The following is a 22,606-nucleotide window of genomic DNA, read 5'->3' as shown; positions in this document are numbered from 1 at the left end:
AAATAAACTATAGATATACGAACAGATTAAAGAATTGAGTGCTCATCAACATTGTTACAATTTCCTTATATCCCATCCTTCTCCTAAAAATATGTCACCCTCCTAAACTCGAGTACACCGCGAGTAATCGATTTTCCACCTTACTAACCATAGATGTAAGAAAATTGTTTATATATATATATATATATATATATATATATATATATATATAGTTTTAAATTATATTTAAGAATTCGGCTCCTTTAAACTGAAGTAACTGAGCCTGTAAAAATAAACGAATTAATAAAAAAAAAATGTAGTGTATTCTCCAAGTCAAGCCATTCAGCCAATCTTCAGCGGCGGCCAACTTGAATTTTTCAAGATCATGGATACGCAGTTTTATAATGGAAGTAGAATTAAAGATATGTTCCAAATGTCAGAACAATCAGGGATCAGGAGCGGGTTCAAATGTCAATTATTGTGGGACATTCCTACAAACACTCAAACATACATACAAACAGGGCAAGCTGAATGGAACTATTTAAAAAGTAATTAGTTATTTGGGGACTGCGGGCATCTTGGATTTGGATTTTTCATGATCAGCTATGTTCTACTAGTTGAGCACTTTCATTTGTTACCCATATTGATGAGGTTTTGAAAAAAATATATGTGGCGCCATTTTGTGGTGGCGGCCATTTTTGGGTTGCATTTTTAATAAATAACAGTGTTTTACTAATCAAGCCCTTTCATTTGATACCCACATTGCAGCGGTTCTGAGGAAATATGTAATTCGCCATTTTGTAGCGGTCGCCATCTTTGATTCACATTTTCCATAAATAGCTGTGTTCTACTGGACAAGCCCTTTCATTCGACACTCATATTGACGGGGTTTTGGGGAAACCCAAATTGATGGGATTTTGAGAAAATATGTACATAATCCGCCATTTTGTACTAGCCGCCATCTTGGATTTTCAAGATCATGGAATACGCAGTGTCATAATGACACAAGAGATAAAGATGTGTTCCAAATTTCAGATCAAACGGTCAACAGGTAGGGGCAGGGGTACCAAATGTACTGCATCACGACAGTAATCTCATGACTGTCGCCACCATTGTCCCGTGACAGTCACGCGATTGAATTTTTACTACAGTCACACAGTGGAAATGTTATGCGACATTTATTGTTACTGTCGTGTACTGTACACGAATACATTCCCATGTGAGAGTATTTTGGTCTTTCGTCTGCGACAGACCCGTTTGCTCATTAGTGATGTTTTTGTAGATTCTGAATGCAATAGTTATACGTTGCTACCGTCGTTGATGATTTTTTTCCCTCGTGCTGATGATGTCGGGTGTCTTAGTATGTATTTTTCCACTACAACGTCATTTTATTTCATTTCATTTTCGCAAACTAAAGAGATTAATCTGCTGTGCAGCGAAAAATTAATAACAATTAATAACTGGCGAATTCTGCAGCATATTCCGATATGGGAAAATTTAATTTGTCGATGACGCGGCTGTTGTCACACACCCTACGTTGTGTTTTAGATTACAGATTTCGTTGCGTGCGTGTAGGAATGGTAGCAGTCAGGACCAGGGTTTACTGAACCATAATCGCAGCATTTGAATGCTACCACGGTATATCGGAACAAGTACACTGGATACTATTTCACAAACATAAATTCTGAACACACATTTAGATTCACAAACAACTTTAATTTATTGTACTACGTTACTACATTTATTAGTGTTCAGCACGATACTTCCAGCAAGAATGGCTAGGATATTTTATTTTACTAAGCTAAGTATTCTACTACCATACTGCAGTTCATGGTGAACTGACCGACAATTAATGAAGAATAGTAAGGCATTGTCGGAGTTGTCGGATTGCTACCAACAATCTACACTTAAAACTAATACGATCAACCATACCCGTCGCCTTGAATAGTTACATTCAATAAAAACAAACAACAATCTCTTGTTTACTTGTCTGTCTGAAGGACATTCAAAGCTCGCTTCTATCTATCTAAAACCATGTTGCTGATGCAGTTGAACGAATCTGCCACAGGAGTTTCCATAGCATATGGCAGCAGGCATATTTTAGAGACAGGTCGTGTAATAAGTCCTCTTGCGGTCTGCAGCGAAACGACTCTAGTGATTCCATCGGAGCCGGGATGAGTTGACACTATGCGAGCCAAAGGCCAGCGAATTGGAGGTTGCAGGTCATCGATGAGTATAACTAGTTTACCAGGTATAATTTGATTGTTACGTCCACGGCATTTGGTATCTTTTTGAAGTTCTTGAAGATATTCTCGTTGCCAGTGTTTCCAAAACTTTTGTGTATGCAGTTGGAGACTTTGGTATTGATCGAGTTTATTCATCGGTAGGTGGCTGAGATCTGGGTCGGGCAGTGTATTCATCGAAGTTCCGATTAGGAAGTGAGCAGGAGTGAGCGCAGCTAAGTCATCTGGCTCTTCAGTCATCGGCAATAGCGGTCGAGAGTTCATTTGAGACTCAATTTGCGTGAGCACCGTACACATATTCTCGAAGGAAATACGGGTGGATCCAAGTTGGCGAAATAAGTGTTTTTTCGCAACCTTCACTGCCGCTTCCCACAAACCGCCAAAGTTCGGCGCCCTAGGGGGAATAAGATGCCAGGTGATGTTTTCATCGGCACAGGCGGAACTAATTCTTTGTTGTTCTTCCGCATTTTGTAGCAAGTAAAACAATTCCTTTAGTTGGTTCTTTGCGCCGACAAAATTCTTACCATTATCCGAATGCAAGTGAGACGGGCGACCGCGTCTGGCAACAAATCTTCGCAGACAACCGATAAATGCTTGGGTTGACAAATCTCCAACCAGTTCAAGGTGAACCGCTTTCGTGGTGAAGCATATAAAGACGCATATATAAGCCTTTGCAGGGGCAGCGCGTCTGTGCGTGGGTTTCAGGTACAGCGGTCCGGCGTAATCTATTCCGGTAACGTTAAATGGTCTACTTGACATTATTCTCTGGGCAGGCAGCTGGCCAATTTGTTGTTCAAGAGGTATAGGGTTTAGACGGGTACAACGGAAGCAGTTACGGACAGTACTCCGGGCGAGTCTACGGCCTTGTAGTGGCCAGTACTCTTCTCTCATTGCGGTTAGAAGCAAACGCCCGCCGCCATGAAGGGTTTTGATGTGGAAGTGTTGTGCTAACAATCGTGTTAATGGGTGAAAGGCAGGTAATATGGCTGGATGCTTGGCTTGAAAAGGCAAGTCTGACATGTTCAAACGTCCACCCACTCTCAACACTCTCTCTGAATCCAGGAAGGGGCTCATTTTACGCATACTGGACTTTTTTGGTATTGGCATATTTTTCATCAAACTATCTATTTCGGCACGGAATGAATCATGTTGAGCGAGGCAAATTAGTAAAGCTTTTGCTTTCAGCAACTCAGGAACGGTAAGTGACAGGCAATTTGGTTTGGATGGTGATCGATCAGTCCGAGACTTTGCGCGAACATTATTTACGAACCGGATACAGTAGCTGATTACATGAAGAAGTCGGTTATATGAAGACCAGCGTAAGAACCAAGGATGAACAGACGGTGAAGTTTGTATGGTCGCAACAATATTTCTCATTTCCAATTGGTTTTCAGCTACATTCGGCGGGTTAGAAATCGGCCACTCATTTGGTGGAAGTGACAACCAGCATGGTCCGTGAGTCCACAATCGGCTTTTAAGAAAATCTTCTACCAGCATTCCTCGTGACACTAAGTCAGCAGGATTCTCTTTCCCAGATACATGATTCCAATGATCACCGTGTGTGAAGTGCTGGATCTCCGAAACTCGGTTGGCTACAAATGTTTTCCAGACATTAGGAGGTGATTGCAGCCACTGTAGAGTAACAGCTGAATCCGACCAAAAGTAGGATTTAGTCACGTCGAGATCAATAGCGGTTTTTATGCAGTTGTGCAAGTGGGCAGCGAGAACTGCTGCGCATAGTTCTAGTCGGGCCAAACTAAGTCGTTTTAACGGGGCTACTCTGGATTTGGAGGCTAGCAACTGCACCTTCACTTTACCTTTATTGTCCTCAGAGCGAGCGTAAGTACATGCACCGTATGCAGATTCAGATGCATCGGCGAACGTGTGAAGTTGAATCACTGAATTAGGAAGAAAAGCGTATCGGTCTACTTGATAGTCGGAAATGCGGGGTAGTTGTTTATAATATTTCCTCCACCTTTCGCTCATGGATTCAGGTACAGGTTCGTCCCATTCACAGGCGAGTAACCACAACTCTTGCATCATAATTTTAGCTTTGACGATGATGGGAGCAATGAGTCCTAATGGGTCGAACAGTTTTGCAATTGATGATAATATTGATCGTTTTGTGGTTGGCTGATCGGTTTCATATACGTGAGATGAAAATCGCAGAAAGTCGTTTTCGGGTTCCCAGCTTATACCCAATGTTTTTATAGTTTCATTTGGATGAAAATGCAAAGCGGATTGAGTCCCAATGGCGTCTTTATCTAGTCCTTGCAGTACCTCCAGTCGATTGGATGACCATTTGCGTAGCACAAATCCTCCTTTAGCAAGCAATTCCGTTAATTCTTTTCGTAATTGGATAGCCTTTTCTATAGTTTCAGCACCACCGATAAAATCGTCCATATAAAAATTATTACGTAATGCTGGACCTCCTAGAGGATACGATTTCCCTTCATCAGTTGCTAGTTGTACAAGAGTTCTTGTGGCGAGGAAGGAAGACGGTGCTAACCCGTATGTTACCGTTTGGAGTTCATAGGGTTGTATTGGAGCTTGGGTAGAAAATCGCCAATAAATTCGTTGGAAGCGGGTGTCATCCGGATGCACCAGTATTTGTCGATACATCTTGGCGATGTCAGCAACAAGAGCAATCTGGTGTTTTCGGAAGCGCAGTACAAGCGTGATCAACTCATCTTGGATAACAGGTCCCACACAAAGAGAGTCATTAAGCGAAAATCCAGTGGAACATTTGGCTGATCCGTCGAACACGACTCGTAGTTTAGTTGTTGAGCTTGTCTCTTTTATAACCGGATGGTGAGGCAGGTAAAAATGCTTATTATTTTCGTCGCTACTCTTGACTAGTTTCATATGACCAAGAGAGATATACTCACGCATAAATTCGTGATATTCTTTCTTAATTTCTGGATTTCGTTCCAATTTTTTTTCCAAAAGTTCGAATCGTCGAAAGGCATTTTGCTTTGATTCACCTAGCATGATTTCAAAGTCTGGTCGCTTAGGAAGACGAACCATATAGCGCCCATCGTTGTTTCTCGTTACAGTAGATTGATATAGTGTCTCACATTGTCTTTCTTCAATGGAATAGTTATCTTTAACGACTAACTCTTCAGTTTTCCAGAAACGCTCGATGCTTTGCTCTAAAGAGGCTGCTACCGCTACGACGCTATAACTCGAGACTGTGGAGTGTTGCGATGGCGAAGCAGAACAATCTGAACCTGCTACAATCCAACCAAAAACGCTGTCTATCAACAATGGTAGCTTTTCCTTCAAGTGAATTCGAGCTGCACCAGGGAAGAAGGAATAAAAATGCTTAGCTCCTAGGACGAGATCAATCGGTTGACATTTGTTGAAAGAAGGGTCTGCGAGAAAAAGATCAGTAGGAATCTTCCAACCAGTTGTTTCTACATGATGCGCTGGCAAATCAGCGGTGACATGATCCATCACAAGAAAATCAATTCCACAAGAGAAGCCTTCTTTTCTTGACCTTACTTCTGCAAAAACTGACTCCCGGATTACTTGGGAAAGTTGGCCTGCGCCTTGTACGGTTATATTCACGTTGTTTCGTTTCAAATTTAAAATTCTTGCCATGCGATCTGTCATAAGGTTTGGCTGTGAAGCACTATCTAAAAGAGCACGCGCTAGATGTTCTTGTCCATATGCGTCAACAATTTGTACTACGGCGGTGAGTAGGAAAACATTTTCGAAAGGTTGCTGGAGTGATACACTTGTTTCGAAACTTGGCAAACTCTTGGTGGCAGCGACCGAAGTTTGACTTTGAATTTCCTCTAACTCTCTAAATTGACTAGTTTCGGGTGGCGCTAGGCCGTACGAAATGTCGGTTACATTACTAGCCACAAGGGCATTGTTTGCAGAATGCAGAAGCGTGTGATGACGACGGTTGCAATGTTTGCAGTTGAAGTTCGAAGAGCAGTTGCGAGCAATGTGATCTCTACGTAAACAGTTGTGACAAAGTCGCTTCGACATGACCAGCTGCTGTCGCTCAGTAGCAGAAAAACGGTAGAATTTTGGACACCTTATCAATGGATGTGGTTGATCACATGCTGGACATTGATTGTTCGAATCCGTTGTAGAGGTGTATGATGACAAGCGAAGATGCGGAAGTTTTCTCGTTGATTGGCCGGATGTATTGAAACTTGTGGATGCAGTGTTATGGTTCACCGATATAGATTCGAGGACACGAGTTCTACGTTGCAGGAACACAATCAAGCTTTCGTAATCTGGATTATCTGTTTTCGATGCATGATCTTCCCAAGCCTTTAGCGAATCGTCAGGTAAGCGTGTGCATAACAGGTGTTCAAGTATAGTGCTCCAAGCATTTGTTGGTTCACCTAGCTGATGCAATGTTTTGACATGACGATCAAATTCATCCACCAATCCGTGGAGCGTAGCTGCCGTTTCCCTTTTAATGCCTTGAATATCAAACAGAGCTTGCAAATGTCGTTTCTTCAAAAGGTACTCATTTGCGTATCGATCTTTTAATGTTTGCCAAGCTAATTCGTAGTTTGCAGAGCTAATAGCAATGGACTCAATAGACAGAGCAGCCTCTCCTTTGACAGCTGCTTTCAGATAGTGAAATTTTTGAATTGGTGGAACTTCAGAATTGGAATGTATTAATGCCAAGAAGGTATCATGAAACGTAAGCCATTGCATGTAATCCCCATCAAATTCAGGGAGCGTTATTGTCGGTAATTTTATGCCAGAGAGAGTGGAGTTTGTGTACGTTGGTTGAGGTGGACGAGCATCAGTGACTAACGAAGAAAGCTTGGAAGCTAAATTTGCCTTTATTATGAAGAGTCGAGGTTCAAAATTAGCCCGAATTTTCTCCTGCATTTTCCTACCTTCATCAGTTGTCTCTATCTCTTCCAACTGATCTTGTGTACTTTCGAGATCGTCCCACAATTTTTCCAGCCGCTCAAGACGCACATGTAGCTGTATTTGATCCCGCTGTGAGTCGAACTCGGCCAGAAAGTTCTCTGCCCGACCCAGACTAGCTAGAAGCGATGTTCTCCGTGAGATCAGTTGATTGATTTCTCCTGCAGTACTCATGATAAAACGCGAACGGAGGTCAATGTCGATTGAAATTTCTGCAAAAAGCACCACGGTAGATCCAACGAGAAAAGGTATTTGCACTTGGAATGGTACTCACCTATTCCAAGGCAAATTGAGCCTTGAAATTAAAAATGCTGTAAGATGCAACCTTCGGTATATCCTTGTTCCGTTTATGAATGATAGAAAGGTGCTCCTCTACTTGTGAAGGCTCCGGAGTAATCAGGCGGCGAAGAAATATGCGTGCAAATATAGAAAAGGTATCTAACTCATACCTGTGGAACTATCAGCAGATATTGGACAGGTAATTACCTGCTATAAAAATTCAAAATGCCTTGCATACAATAAACTGCTTTAAGTTGGTGGTGGCACTGGATATGCTGCATTCAATTTGAGTTTCCAGTGATGGCGTCCTTGGTTTAATGGATAATGATGTATTGAAACATAGCCAATGATGGCGTCAATCAATTGTGTGATATTAACTGAATAACACAATTGTCGTGATCCGTCTGCGATGTGGAAATCCTGGTCACGGCACCAAAATTTTATGTTGTCACACACCCTACGTTGTGTTTTAGATTACAGATTTCGTTGCGTGCGTGTAGGAATGGTAGCAGTCAGGACCAGGGTTTACTGAACCATAATCGCAGCATTTGAATGCTACCACGGTATATCGGAACAAGTACACTGGATACTATTTCACAAACATAAATTCTGAACACACATTTAGATTCACAAACAACTTTAATTTATTGTACTACGTTACTACATTTATTAGTGTTCAGCACGATACTTCCAGCAAGAATGGCTAGGATATTTTATTTTACTAAGCTAAGTATTCTACTACCATACTGCAGTTCATGGTGAACTGACCGACAATTAATGAAGAATAGTAAGGCATTGTCGGAGTTGTCGGATTGCTACCAACAATCTACACTTAAAACTAATACGATCAACCAGCGGCTATTCTATGTAGAGAAGTTTTCGGGGGAAATAGTGTGAGCAACAGAAGAGAATCTGTTGAAAGAGGTGCGTGGTGAAGTGTCGTGGGTGGAAGTCGTGTGAATGAAAGTTACGCGGATGCAACTGTAGGGCCAGATTAGAATGCGGTTGGGGGAAGTGTTGCGCACTTAGCAATGTAGGTTTGGACATGAAGGAGATTTTATTTTATTTATGAATAAAATATGTTTAGCGCGTAATCTGAATATTATCAACAAAATTTTAGTATTATTATCATTATTACTAACTGACCCGGTAAACGTTATGCTGCCATTTAGATAATTTTTAGCGAATATATTCGTTGTTATATGAAAAACAACAAGTGTATTGCAAGTGTATTTCATATTCATATCGATATACTGAATTTGAAATACAGCCACCTTCCTGCCCTCATTCACGGACTTGCAAATGTATTTAATGCTTTTCACGGAACTACAGAACTGCAGAACATTAATATATATGTTGTTCATGCAAGATTTTATTACTCTGTTACATAGAACACATGTTTGATACGGTAGAGTGTGGCTAGGATACATAGCTCGATTGAACTTGAGTCGTCGAACGGATTACAGAATGCAAAATTGCGATCCGTTCGGGTAATTCTAACTCGATTGTATTTCAGAATACGACGTTATACTTTTACCTGGTGAATTAGGTTTGCCTGGTTGATTCTTGCTTTGAAATATATGATTCATTGACATTCAAAACTATAATTATATCATGATCTGAAGAATTTTCCACATATAGAGATATTTTGATTTGAACATTCAGCTATTTCTGAAAGTGTGAAGTTAATAAAAAAAAACATTGCCTTTTTTTATGTACAAATTTATTTCCATGAAATCTTCTACGTGCGAAAATTTTCGTTATACTTGTTCCATTTGTGATTTTTTCGGAAATCTGTTTAATGGGGGAATCAACTCTGGTAAATCGAAAAAAGGGTTTTATGCAATGTTGTACCGGAAGGATTCTTCGATATTTCATTTCGTTGAAAATCTGCAGTAAAAACTATGGGGTCATCTCAAGAGTAACATGGCTGTACGAATCTTTAAGCGTATTTTTTCAGCTGGTGGTACGTTTATCTCAGAATCTAGTGGACCAATTTAGCAGAAGTTTTTTTTCAGCATGCAAAAATGAATTCTGACTTACGAAAAGGACCTATCTGCTTTGATCGATTATCATCATTGATAACTTCTCTGATAACCACGGCCTTACGATTTTTGTTGAATTTTTTTTTATTATTCAAATGGCCGACATTTTGGTAATTTTCATAATGTTCAAAAACCGCTACGTAACAATTCAGATAATAAGATTTTTACATGCTAAAAAAATCAGCCATATCGGTCCACTGGATTATGAGAAAAATGTACAACTAGCAAGAAAATGTTTTAAAGATTTAAAAAAAATATATCTTTCAAATGAAAGCAACATAATTGGCTCACGTAGCGTACTCTTTAGTGTAGAGGCAGTTTAGTTCTATAACTCTTCTTCTTCTTCTTCTTCAATGGCACTAACGTTCCTAGAGGAACTTCGCCGTCTCAACGTAGTATTACTTGCGTCATTTTTATTAGTACTTAGTTGAGATTTCTATGCCAAATAACACGCCTTGAATGCATTCTGAGTGGCAAGCTCTAGAGAATACGCGTGATCACAGTGCAAGTCGGAGGAAATTTCTTTGACGAAAAATTCCCCCGACCAGAACGGGAATCGAACCCGAACACCCGGCATGTTAGTTATGACGCTAACCACTCGGCCACGGGAGCACAAAGTTCTATAACTCTGTCATTGTTAAAATTCGAACATATGCGTAGGAGGGTTTTTTTCCATGAAATATGATCATCTATCACGTCCTGAGAGATTCTGAGAAAATATATTAAATTCTTCTTTTACATTCAATAATCAAAAATTATATGCATGAAAAACAAATTTAAAAAAAACATTTTTTGACTCGATTATATACAGGATTCTATTATATACAGTGAAAAGAAATCGGAGACTGTATATAATCGAGTTCGCGCTGCATTAGTTTCCAACTTGGAGGATAAATCTAAACACTCCCAACACTGAGTATTTCCGACGTCACCAATATATTATCGAAGAAACTCTCGCCTAGAATTATTAAGCTGTGCGTGTTTTTCTCATATGAATTGTTGGTCATTTGTGTATCTGGATTCAGGCATCCCAACAGTTATTACAGTCGATATGAAATTAACTCGGCTTCCTATGTGTGCACGCAACTAGTGATCACAGCCATATGTCCGATACACATCTCAAAGCGTACTGGTGAAGAAGCACAAACGCATAAGATACAGGCTAGCATTACGATCGCCAGAAAAATGTCATGACATTCTTCTGCTGACAGTCACGTGTGACAGTAACCCGGGTAAACCGATGAGATTCATCGCTTCGTCAGCGACTGTTACGGCGACAGAGCGAACGGAATAGCAGACACGAAAAAATCGGAAACGAACAGTCTCCCCGGCTCACTACGGTCGGGCACGACAAATTAGATGAATTCGACGAAACACCGACTGTTGCTGTATAGTATTACTTCATGCATTCATGCTCTGTCGCTTGTATACGAGTGTAGCGCGCTCACAGAGACTGTCGATTCAATTTCATACCGACTGTTATGAAAATGCAGTACTTTTGGGATGCCTGAGTAGGGGGTTAAATTTCTATTAAAGTGGTACAGCGCTACAGACAAAGTTACAAAGTCACAAACATATAAATGGGTCTAAGCTAGATGAAACCGTTTAATAAATAAGTCCAAATTATAATTATATTACGTTTACCGAGAGAAAATTCATTTTTTTAATGACTCGATTAACCGGAGGATTCGATTATCGTGAATGAAAAAAAAAAATACTCTCCGGATAATCGAGTCCGACCTGTAATTGAAAAATGTGAAAATCGAAATCCCAAAAATATAAATCATAAAACATAAAAAAAAATCAAAAATTTGACAACCATAGATATAATTATTCCAAAATCAAAATTTTAAACTCTCAATAATCCATACAATAAACATTAAAAAATCAAAAATTTAAACATAAAAAACAAAAATTTAGAAATCTAAAATTAAGAAAACTTAGACCGATAAAATCGAAAAAAACAAAGATGAAAAAAAATCAAAAACAGGAAATTTGTCTGAAATTATCAATAATCCAAAACATACAAAAACAGAATTAAAAAATTATAAATAAAATCTTAAAAAAACCAAAAAAATTTAAAAAAACAAAAACCATGAATTTAATTTGAAAATATTAATAGTATAGTAAAATATAGTTAAAACATAAAAAATCCAGATTTCAAAAATTTTCAAAAATTGTTCAGAAATTCAAATTTCAGCATTTCAAAAAATATGAAATAAAAAACTAATAATCTGAACTCAATAAATCAAACTGAATAATCTATAATTGATTGATCCAAATAATCTGTAACAAAAAATATAAAATCCAAACTAGTAAACACGCATTTCATTATTTTGTTATGATTATGTTGACTGTTTTCTTTTTTCAAAGAAAAAGTACTTGTCTTCAGATAAGTATGATAAAAAATAGTTTCGAATAAAATTATTGAAAGCTGCATACAGGAAAAAAGAGAATTACTGAAAGCAATTGTTCTAAATTTCGCTCAATTCCCTTTTGAAAATTTTTAAACCATTTTTCTTCAATTTAGGGTGCGTAATTCGCAATCAACGTGGTCTAAAAATCGGTGTTAACTAATTCTTCATTTTGTAAAATTTGTAATTGTAGTTTACTACATTGATCAAAGATTACTCAAGTGCATATGAAAAATATTTCAGTATACTTTTCAGAAAAAATATTATATGGTACCTTCAAATGTCTCCTTTTTATCCATTTTCATCTTTTTTTTTTAGAACGTTATATTTTGTCGAAGTTTTCGTTTTATGTTTCCCAAATTGAGCGTGGCAAAATGATGTTCTATTGTATCTAATTTGAAGGAAACAAAATTAGCAAAATCGCAAAGAAGTTATTTCGTAATGCATTACAAACAAGATTCATATTTTGATTGTATTTAAAATATTCGCATTTGGTATCTTTGATTCTGTCACGTTGGCTATTATGTGGCATCAACTTCCAATCATAAATTGCCGAAGACCCAAGCATCTTTCCTCGAAACTCAACTTCTGCTCGTGTTTGTCATCGTGCACATCAGTCCGAAACACACAGACAGATAAATTCTTCTCGGAACCGAAAGAAAAACATATCGAAACGGAGCGGAATGGAACGGAATTCCGGTGAATTTGTCTAAGGCTCACAAACTGATCGACTCCGACGACGACATCAACAAACACACTCGAGAAAGATTCCGATTGTCGGCTCTCCACAACCGAGTGCATGGCAGCATCAGCATCAACCGAGACGACAAAACTCAGCAAATAGCATAAACAAAGTTCACACCACCAATCCATTTGGGGGGTGGTGGAAATTTCCATCACAGTGTGGAAGAATTTCGAAACGATACGAGGGGGAATGCAAGGGGGGTTTGAGGTGCAGGGTAAAATTTTCCGAACAAACATTAACAATTGAATAAATATCTGAATTTGCCAAGGCTGCTAGGTCTCTCGTTCCCCGGGTCCCGACGCCCTCCTGTGCCCTATGGCTTTGAAACTTTCTCTCACCTTCTTCCTCCAGTGTAGTGCACTAGTTGTTGCTGCTGATTTTCCTTACCCTTTTTAGTCCTAATGGAATGGCTTGGTTGTTCTTCAAGATTCAGTGACACTTTGGGGTGAGAACGAAAAAAAAAAACACGAAGAAGGACTTGCTCCTCGCGTGACAGACAAAGTTCGTAGCAGCACTGACGCCGCCTCCGCACGAGAGAGAGTTCGAGATGCCAAGATGCTATAAATATTCAGCAACTACAACTATTTTAAAGTATCTACAAATATTTACGTCGAATTAAGTATTAAGTAAGAGAGTCATCGGCGTGCGCGCGCGAGGGGAGTAGAGGGGAGAGTACATGCAAAATTAGGAACGACAGAAAGCTAATGGACGGGGAATAGGAAGCTGAAGTGCAGCATGCAGCATTCAAAAGGCGGACGGGGGGGGGGGGGGGAGGGGGTGTTGCATAAACTTACTACTTCCTCGTTCTATGCTCTCGACTGTTCTTTGGAATTGTTGTTTCGCTGTTTGAAAGGGAAGGGAATGTTTGGCATTGTTCTAGGTGTCTTATTCTCCATCCATACTATTTGAGAAAAAATAACAGAATCCGCTTCCGAAGGAAGCGGAAGACAGAGGGGATCCACCGCGCTGGTACTGGTCGGAAATCAACCAAAAGAAAAAAAAACTTACGGATCGTCCGGTGTGAGATCGGCCGGTTCCCGAGTGAACTGAGGATCAAAGTGACAGGTAATGTCCTGATCGCATCCATCGAACGACGGAATGTAGGGCGGCGTCACCTCTTTTTGGGCGAGCTAATGTGTGTGTGTGTGTGTGTGTGTGTGATTTGTTTTCAATCAAGTTGAATGCCGGAGCCGGGGATACATTTTTTTATTAGCGTCGAGCATTAATTGGATTTGATTTTCCGCGTTACCCGGGAACAAAAAAGTTCAGATTATTTTATGGTTCGCGAACGATGGTGGAAGATACAGAGAGAGAGATATGGGGAAGAAAAGAAGATAAAGTACAGAACGAGTCAACATATTTACAGATTGAATAATATTAGTCATTATTTATGCGCTCTGTCGGTTTGGTGAAGTATGTGAGCGGAATTACTACTGATAATCAGAAAGCTCATCCGGTTATCGATGATGTGTATAATAGTGATTGTGAAACAATGCTCTTGTTTGTGAGTTGAGGCGATAAACGGATAAATTAGTGATAACGAGATGACAAATTATAAAGTTTGGAACTAAAAGTTGAGCACGCAATATGGAAATGAAAAACACACACACTGCATCCATACACACACGCACATTCTAAATGGCAATTGAGCAATTTGACCTGGATTATATGTTTAACATTAACCAGAATACCATGCTCTTGAAAAACATTTATTCGAAACATTTTCAACCGATATAAAAACCCGAATTCCACCGACCCGAAAAAAGTGGTATAGAGTAATCTGTCAAATTTTAGAGTACTAGTAGACCAGGCGATTTGAGATTGAACACTTAGAACACATAGTCTTGAATCTACATCAATCAATTATTTATGACTTTATGTATTTCCACTTCAAATCTTTAATATTTATTTTTCACTAGCTAACTAGCACTAGCACTAGCTAACTTCGTCTCGCCCAAAATGTTTTTTTTAATTATAAATACTTTCAAGCATTCACGTTTTCTTACTAAGCGAGCGTTCATGGGTTCAATCAGAACTATTCATTGATTAATTTTGACCCTTTACAAATTCCTTTTAATATAAATTTTGTAGTACTTCTACCAGAACTCGTCATTATAATATAAAATTATTTTATGACCCAATTATCGTTCAAGGTTTTTCAATCACTTGCAAATAACATCTTGTTACCTTACATGGAATACATTTGTTTTCTGTATTATTTCAACACTATTGGCTGGTTCGTCACTTCAACTTCCATTGGTGGAAGAATGTCGGGAGTGAAAATTTAATTCGTGACCTTGAACGTGAGTGCTCCCGTGGCCGAGTGGTTAGCATCCCACATTATTTTTATTTTTGTACTAGTCAAGCCCTTTCATTTAATACCCATATTGATGGGGTTGTGAAAAAACATATATAGCGCCATCTTGCGGTGGTGGCCATTTTGGATTTGCATTTTTCATAAATAACTGTGTTCTACTTGTTAAGCCCTTTCGTTTGATACCCATATTGATGGAGTTCTGAGAACATATGTAATCCACCATTTTGTAGTGGCCGCCATCTTGGATTTGCATCTTTCATAAATAACTGTGTTCTACTAGTCAAGCCCTTTCGTTTGATACCCATATTGATGGGGTTCTGAGAAAATATGTAATCCACCATTTTGTAGTGGCCGCCATCTTGTATTTGCATTTTTCATAAATAACTGCTTGCTACTAGTCAAGCCCTTTATTTTGATACCCATATTAGCTATTCAATATAGAATTTTTAAACAAATTATTCAAAATTTCCGAAAATCAAAAATAAAATACTCCGGATAATCGAATCCCGGATAATCGAGTCTCCGGATAATCGAGTCCGACCTGTAATTGTACTGGTGGGGTAAAACGGACAGTTGCCAGTGGGAGTGAGATGAGCTGTGAAAAGTCTCTTTAATCTATTCCTAATGCCCTGCGTCTATAAATGTAAATCAAATCGCCAAATGTGGACAGTTCCAGTTAGCTAACTGGAACCAAAAGCAAAATAATTAAGGGTCTGTTCGTTTATACTGCAGAAAAGAACGATATCACTTCTAGGTGGATTAATTCGATTTTTTCATCATTTAACGGACATTCATGATGAGTTCAGACCTTGGTTGAATAAAATTATTCCTCTCGCGATCGATAAACCTCTACGCTTCATATATCACAAACCTGTCCATATTACCCCCACTACATGTCCATTATACCCGCGTCGAAAAAAATGTTGTACTTTTCGGTCTGTTTTAGTTTTTGTAAAAAACATTGAAAAACACTTTTGTAAAATATTTGGCCAATTAGGTAGAGAAATAGTATATTGAATTGTAAGAAACTGCATCAAAGTTTTGGGAAACATGAGTTTCCAAAGATATAATTGAAGTTCTTCTTAACATGTCCATTTTACTCCCACCTCCCCTACACCTCTTTCCTTCTGAGCCTCTCATATGTCATTGATAGAAATGTCGTTGGAGGATTTTCTTTCATAGTAAAGTGTAGTTTAGAAATATGAAATAATTTCGGAGAATAAAATCATTTGGACAGAAAAACACGTTCCGGAGTTAATAATTGCCAATACCGCCATTACTGCTATTACATTTAATCTCCAACTCTTTTGAACTGGATGGTGGTCCCGAAAAGGATCGAACGGTTTGCACGAAAATGTTTGATACATGATTCATTCTTGTTCTCGTGATAAGAATACACGATATTTGTGTTATTGCCAGTATGTATCTTTTCTTCTAGGGATTTACTACCGCCACAGACGTTTTTATATTTGTTCCACCACCACCATTATATATCCTGACGACGTATAAAAACAACAGCGCTTGCGTGCGATTTAATCATACACAAACACTCTGCACCAAATGGTATGAAAACCAATGATGTACGGAATCCATAAGAGCTTCCACACCAATCTGCTTGACGCTTTTCTTAATGTTGTATTAATCACTTAAGGTGAAGGTGGAAGGAAGCCATTGTAGTAGTAAAGGTGAAACCACGTGTGAAAATGGGGTGATATTGTTTGTGAGAGAAGATCAATTTGTTTCGTTTGTTTTGATCTTCGTACATAAATAGATCAATTCACTTATCAGACTGTTTGGCGCTTCACTGACACCAGTCTAAGAATACATTTGAAAAAAAAAACAAACAATTCAATACTGAAGTTAAATGTATGGGTAATATATTTATAATATAAACAGAAGGTGTATTTGCATATGAAGTAAAATTCTGATTATACGCGAGCGTGACATGAGCAAATTTATAACACACTAGCTAACCCGGCAAACTTCGTCCCGCCCATTTAATTGATTAATTCTCGAGTAATGCAGAAATTTGTGTTTTATTTGTATGGCAGCCACCCCTAAGAGAGGGGGGAGGGGTATCTAACCACCATAGAAACATTCATTGCACCCTAAAGTTTCCATATGCCTAATTTGGTTTAATTTGCTTGATTAATTCTCGGGTAATGCAAAAAAATGTGTTTCATTTGTACGGCAGCCCCCTCTAAGAGAGGGGGAAGGAGTATCTTAACACCATAGAAATATTTATTGCATCCTAAAACCTCCACATGCCAAATTTGGTTTCATTTGCTTGATTAATTCTCGAGTAATGCAGAAATTTGTGTTTCATTTGTATGGCAGCCCCCCCTTTGAGTGGGGGAAGGACTGTCTAACCATCATAGAAACATTTATTGCACCCTAAAACTTTCACATGCCAACTTTGGTTTCGCTTGCTTGGTTAATTTCCGAGTAATGCAGAAATTTGTGTTTTATTTGTATGGCAGCCCCCCCTTAGAGAGGGGGGAGGGGTCTCAAAATATCACGAAAACCTTCCCCGGCCCCAAAAACCCCTACATACCAATTTTCATGTCGATCGGTTCAGTAGTTTCCGAGTCTATAAGAATCAGACAGACAGACAGACATCACTCCATTTTTATATATATATAGATAGATAGATAGATTTTTATGCTGTCTGTCACAGTTCTTACAAGATCCTGAATTTTTGTATTTTTATGCTGTCTGTCACAGTTCTTACAAGATCCTGAACAAGTGATAATCTAAGGAAGGAAAATATGGTGAATACGGCGGGTAGAGTCCCAGCCAAACAACAAAAAATGGTTCGGGTTCGATTCCCGTTCTGGTCGAAGGATTTTTCGCCAAAGAAATTTCTTCCGACTTGTATTGTGGTCACGCGTATTTTAGAGCTTGCCACTCCAGAATACATTCAAGGCGTGTTTTTTGGCATAGAAATCTCAACTAAGTACTACTAATAAAAATGACGCAAGTAATGCTTACGTTGAGAAGGCCAAAGTTCCACTGGGAACGTTAGTTCCAGCCAAGAAGAAGAAGACCTTGAGCGTGAGAGGTACGGATCTTGTCACTATACCAGATCGCCTCTGTCTGATACAGAAAATATAATAAAATGATCACATCTGAAATCGGACGATTCCTTCCTCGAGTTATACCCTTAACCCTTTTGCTTGTTTAGTTCTCAAATTATGCAGAAATTGATGTATCATTTGTATGGCAGCCCCCCTTAGAGAGGGGTCGCCGTATCACAATGAAAACATTTCTTGTCCCCTAGAATCTTCACATGCCAAGTTTGGTTCCGTTTGCTTGCTTAGCTCTCGAGTCATGTAGAAATTTGTGTTTCATTTGTAGCCGAACATGTTCTACAGTACTACACCCAAACTAGCGTTGTCAGAAAGCATTTCATTTTCGACAGAAAACATGTCATTTCCTGCCTTGAAGCGTCAAATAGGCAAATAATGTCATATGTCCCCCAACGCTTTAAAATGTTTGTATGTATGGAAGCAGACATCTCTTTCTTTGTTCTTTTTTCATCTTTTTTGGAATTGCACACAAAAAAAAAAGTTCAAACGGCGTCAACGGGGATCGATCCAAGGCCGGCTGGGATGATATACTGTTTTACACGATCACGCTATCCACATAGCTAATGATGCTGTTACGCAGAAGCGTGATAATATTACATCTCATTACGAATTGAAGTTGGACAGTGTTTTCTAATTTTACTCTTAGAAAACACTTTCCAGCATGAAGGAGAACTATATTCATCTCGGTCAGGGCCGTATACATATGTGGCGAAGTTATGCGTGCTTATTTGAAACGTGTCTTTTGTTTCGCTCGCTCGTATTAATCTTATATTGCCGTACCATATAATTCCACAGACTGAATCCTTATACTAAATTCTTAATCCTATTTTTAAAGACAGTTTTGGACACGTTAAAATCGAACACGGCACAAGCACTATTGAATTCACGGAAACAATTCCATAACAATTTGGGGTTATGGAATCCGTAGGAAGTCCTATGGCGATTGATAAACAACAAATATCGCTCACGTAGTTGTCGGAATGGTACATAGAGTGATACATAATATAATAAGGACGAACAGTCAATATTTCCATTTAACAGATCCAACACAAATATTTTGTGAAGGTTGGCGCGCCTAGAGGCTAACGATTCCAACGTGTCAACGTGTCAACGTGTCAGTCTGCAGCGGCTCGAGTAATCGGGGAGATGGTCTGGATCTATCCAAGGGAGTTGTCGGAGTGCATATCTGATGAAACTGCGCTGTACTCTCTCCATTCGTGTGATTTGGGTGGCAGGCAGGCAGCATACTCCAAAGTGCTTCGTACAAGGAGCAGTATAGCGATTTGATTGCGTAAACATCTCTGAAGTTATTGGTGCACCGACGAACAAATCCAAGGGCTGCAAACGCTTTAGCGGTAGTGACGCAGATATGCTCATTAAACCTCAGTTTGTTATCGAGGACGACTCCAAGGTCGCAAATGGAATCAACCCACTCTAGTGTTTTAGGCCCAACTGAATAACGAAATTCAATTCGAGACTGCCGGCGGGTGAACGACACTGTTTTGCATTTTTTGATATTCAATTCCATTCCGTTATCCTCACACCACCGCCGTAGCTCCTCTACGTCAGCCTGAAGCGCGCAACAGTCAAGATGAGATGTTATTGATCTATAAATTTTCAGATCGTCGGCATAGATAAGTTTTCCAGCATTCAGTCGAAAGCTCAGGTCGTTTATGAACAAAACGAAGATAAGCGGCCCGAGAACACTTCCCTGTGGCACCCCTGATGTGATAGGAAAGTATCGAGAGTGAGAGCCATTGATGTTTGCATACGCCCACCGTCCAGATAGGTAGGAACGCAACCACTCACACATCCAATACGAAAAACCTAGGTGACTAAGCTTCGCTACTGCAAGTTCGAGGGGAACCTTGTCGAACGCTTTCGAAAAATCGAAGTAAATTGCGTCTACCTGGTGTCTGAGCTCGATTTCCGTTGATAAAAAGTTAGTGAACGTCATCAGACTAGTCGTTGTCGATCGTTTACTGACGAAGCCATGTTGATATTCAGATATCATCGGTTGACATGCGGTATATAAAATTTCATGAACTAGTCTTTCGAATACTTTTGCCACGCAACATAGAATGGAAATGCCTCGGTAATTTTCAACGGCGTGATTGGAGTCTGATTTGAAGATATGGACATATGGAAGCTGTTTTCCACTGATGCGAAAAAGTGCTGTGACGTAGCGACTTATTGAAAATTATTGTCAATGGTATCTGCAGAGACGTGGCGCATTCTTTCAGGAACAGTGGCGGAAGTTTATCAGTTCCAGCACCTTTAGACACGTCCAATTTGCTGAAGGCAGACGAGACATCGTGCTGTGAAATTTCAAACAGCGGTTAATTCAAAACGAAAACTGGACAATTTCTGAGACTGTCAGGCGAGAATGCTGGTGAAACGGTGCTGTGTACCTTTTCGAAGTGATCTGCGAACAGATCTACTATTCCTACCGGGGAATCAGCGCTATTACCGTTGAAAGTCACCTCGGCTGGGAATCGATTTGATTGCTTCCGATTGCGAATAAACGTCCAAAAATAGGAGGGGTTTTGCTTCGCAGTCGTCTCCAAGTGGGCGATGTAATTCTGAAAGGTTGCGGTTTGAAGCTCGTGATAATGAGTCTCAATTGTGCGAAGATTGTGACGATTTGCATCCGTTCGTTCTTGAAAATAAAGCTTACGGGATTTGCGGACAGCGTTGCGAAGGTGCTGCAGTTCGGATGTCCACCAAGCGTGCTTGTAGGAGTGTCTCGTGAATCGTCTACGTGGAGCATGCTCAATCAAGACTGCATTCAGAGAGTCATAGAATATACGTACCGTCTCGTCGGTATCCTTACCGAGAAACAGTGAAGCCCAGCCGATAGCAGATACAGCTCTATTAAGTTCTGCAAAGTTGCAGCGTCGAAAATCAAAGTCGTCGGTTTGAATTGTGTTCCCAGGAGGTTGCAGAGAGTTGTCGTTTTCATCAACGAGGAACAAACGGCATATGGTGACTATCGATTCTAAGTAGGGCAGATGGAAGCGCGATTAGTTCAACTACGCTAGGATCGCTGACGAATGCCAGGTCTAGGAGGTGGCCGTTTGCGTTTGATAAGCTGTTGATTTGAAGAAGACCGGTGGCAACCATCGATTCGACTAGCATAGTTTCATTTTCAGAAGAAGCATTCGTTGGCAACAATCCGTTACCATCTTCATCTTTTTGCCATGTTAATCGGGGCAAATTGTAGTCTCCCACGACGATAATCGTGTCGGAATCCAAAGCGCGATCGCGAAGCTGTTGAACAGATGAGGAGTGCGTTGATTATGTCGCTGGTTCCGAGTTGGGCCGTATGTAAATGCCACAAACATATACTGATGACTTTGGAAGTATAACACAGACAACAGCTTGTTCGAGGTTGTCGCAGTCTGCTAGTGCTACTGATTTGCAGTTGAGTGTCGTTTTAACCGCCACTAAAACTCCACCCCCGCGTTGAAGATTGCTAGTGGCAGAGCTGCGGTCGCATCGATATATGACGTAGCTTGAAGTGAGCTCTGAGCTGGAGATGTCTGGACGTAGCCATGTTTCCGTCAGAACAACAATGTCGTAATCGCAGGAAGAATGTTTCAAGAACAATTCGTTTGTCTTCGTGCGAATACCCCTGACATTTTGGTAATACACCGTTAAGAACTGTGGATTCGTACAGTCGTCAAGAGACCGTGTGCGAGAGTCCTGAAGTTCAGTGCGGCAGGCAGTTCGTTCTGGAATGATTATATTCCTGTTGTGATATCCTCTCGGCGATTCGAATGTCGGCACGTCAAAATTATTAAAACTTTCGGCCTATCCGTGGAGCGGAGCTGTCAAGTCCTGTCTATCTTCAGATGCAATAGAATTATCGTCTGCCGGATTCGATTCGTCATTGCTTTCGTTGATAGCTGTGCTCACATTATCTTCTGGTGAGTTTGGCGTCGTTAATACATAAAACTTGAATGGCCTAACAGCCAATTCTTTCTGTTATTAGGTGGGTTGAGTATTTCACCACGTTGAAAGTGGATGAAGTTCGATCCAGAAAATTGCCTTTTTGCTGCCTCAAGTAATATTTTATCCGTAAGAAGGGCGCCATCGCTGGATCTGTTCTGCCGATTCTGCCAAATACGTCTATTATTACTGTTTCTCCTGTTACTTCTGTCATTATTATTGTCAAAATTTATGTTGTCATTGTTGTTGAATTTGGGACGCCTCTTTCGATTGGGTCTGTTTATTCTATTTCTCGCTGCACTATCATAATCACTCCAGTCAGCTTTCCACCTTCTCCATGAAGTGTAGCGTCCTTTAATCCATCTCCTTCCGGAATTTGAAGATTGATCAAGTTCGTCAGCAGAATTTGGGGTTCGATCTGATATTGGAGCGAATAAATTTAAATTCAAGTCTTGAAGTTCGTTAGCTAAGTTTGGAAAAGGTCGTTGGAGTGGGGTGATGAAATTTTCCTCCATTGCACTGATAGCCGAAGTTAACGCTCTCAATTGGAGAAACAAACAGTTGAGCCGAAATACATAAAATAGCCGTTCGAGTCGTATCCAATGTTGGTTTATCTCGTTCTCAGTTCCAAAGTCC

At 39.8% G+C, this 22,606-nt stretch overlaps 1 protein-coding gene across 10 annotated transcripts in view; it reads right to left on the bottom strand.

The window, feature by feature from the left end:
* LOC129767624 (atypical protein kinase C) overlaps positions 1-22,606 on the bottom strand; it is a 440,627-nt gene that overhangs the window by 59,896 nt on the left and 358,125 nt on the right. For 4 of the 10 annotated variants that reach the window (XR_008741547.1, XR_008741548.1, XM_055768693.1 and 1 more), the window contains exon 12: positions 13,622-13,743. The exons of 2 other annotated variants lie outside the window; for them this stretch is intronic. Coding sequence is in view for 6 of the 8 variants with exons in the window: in XM_055768693.1 (XP_055624668.1) it covers positions 13,622-13,743 (122 nt within the window). In the remaining 2 variants the exon portion in view is untranslated. 4 more of the 10 variants (XM_055768696.1, XM_055768689.1, XM_055768690.1 and 1 more) reach the window with 4 other exon arrangements.

Source organism: Toxorhynchites rutilus, chromosome 2, assembly GCF_029784135.1.
Source record: "Toxorhynchites rutilus septentrionalis strain SRP chromosome 2, ASM2978413v1, whole genome shotgun sequence".
Lineage (NCBI taxonomy): Eukaryota > Metazoa > Arthropoda > Insecta > Diptera > Culicidae > Toxorhynchites > Toxorhynchites rutilus.
This window is presented reverse-complemented; position numbering and strand designations above follow the sequence as displayed.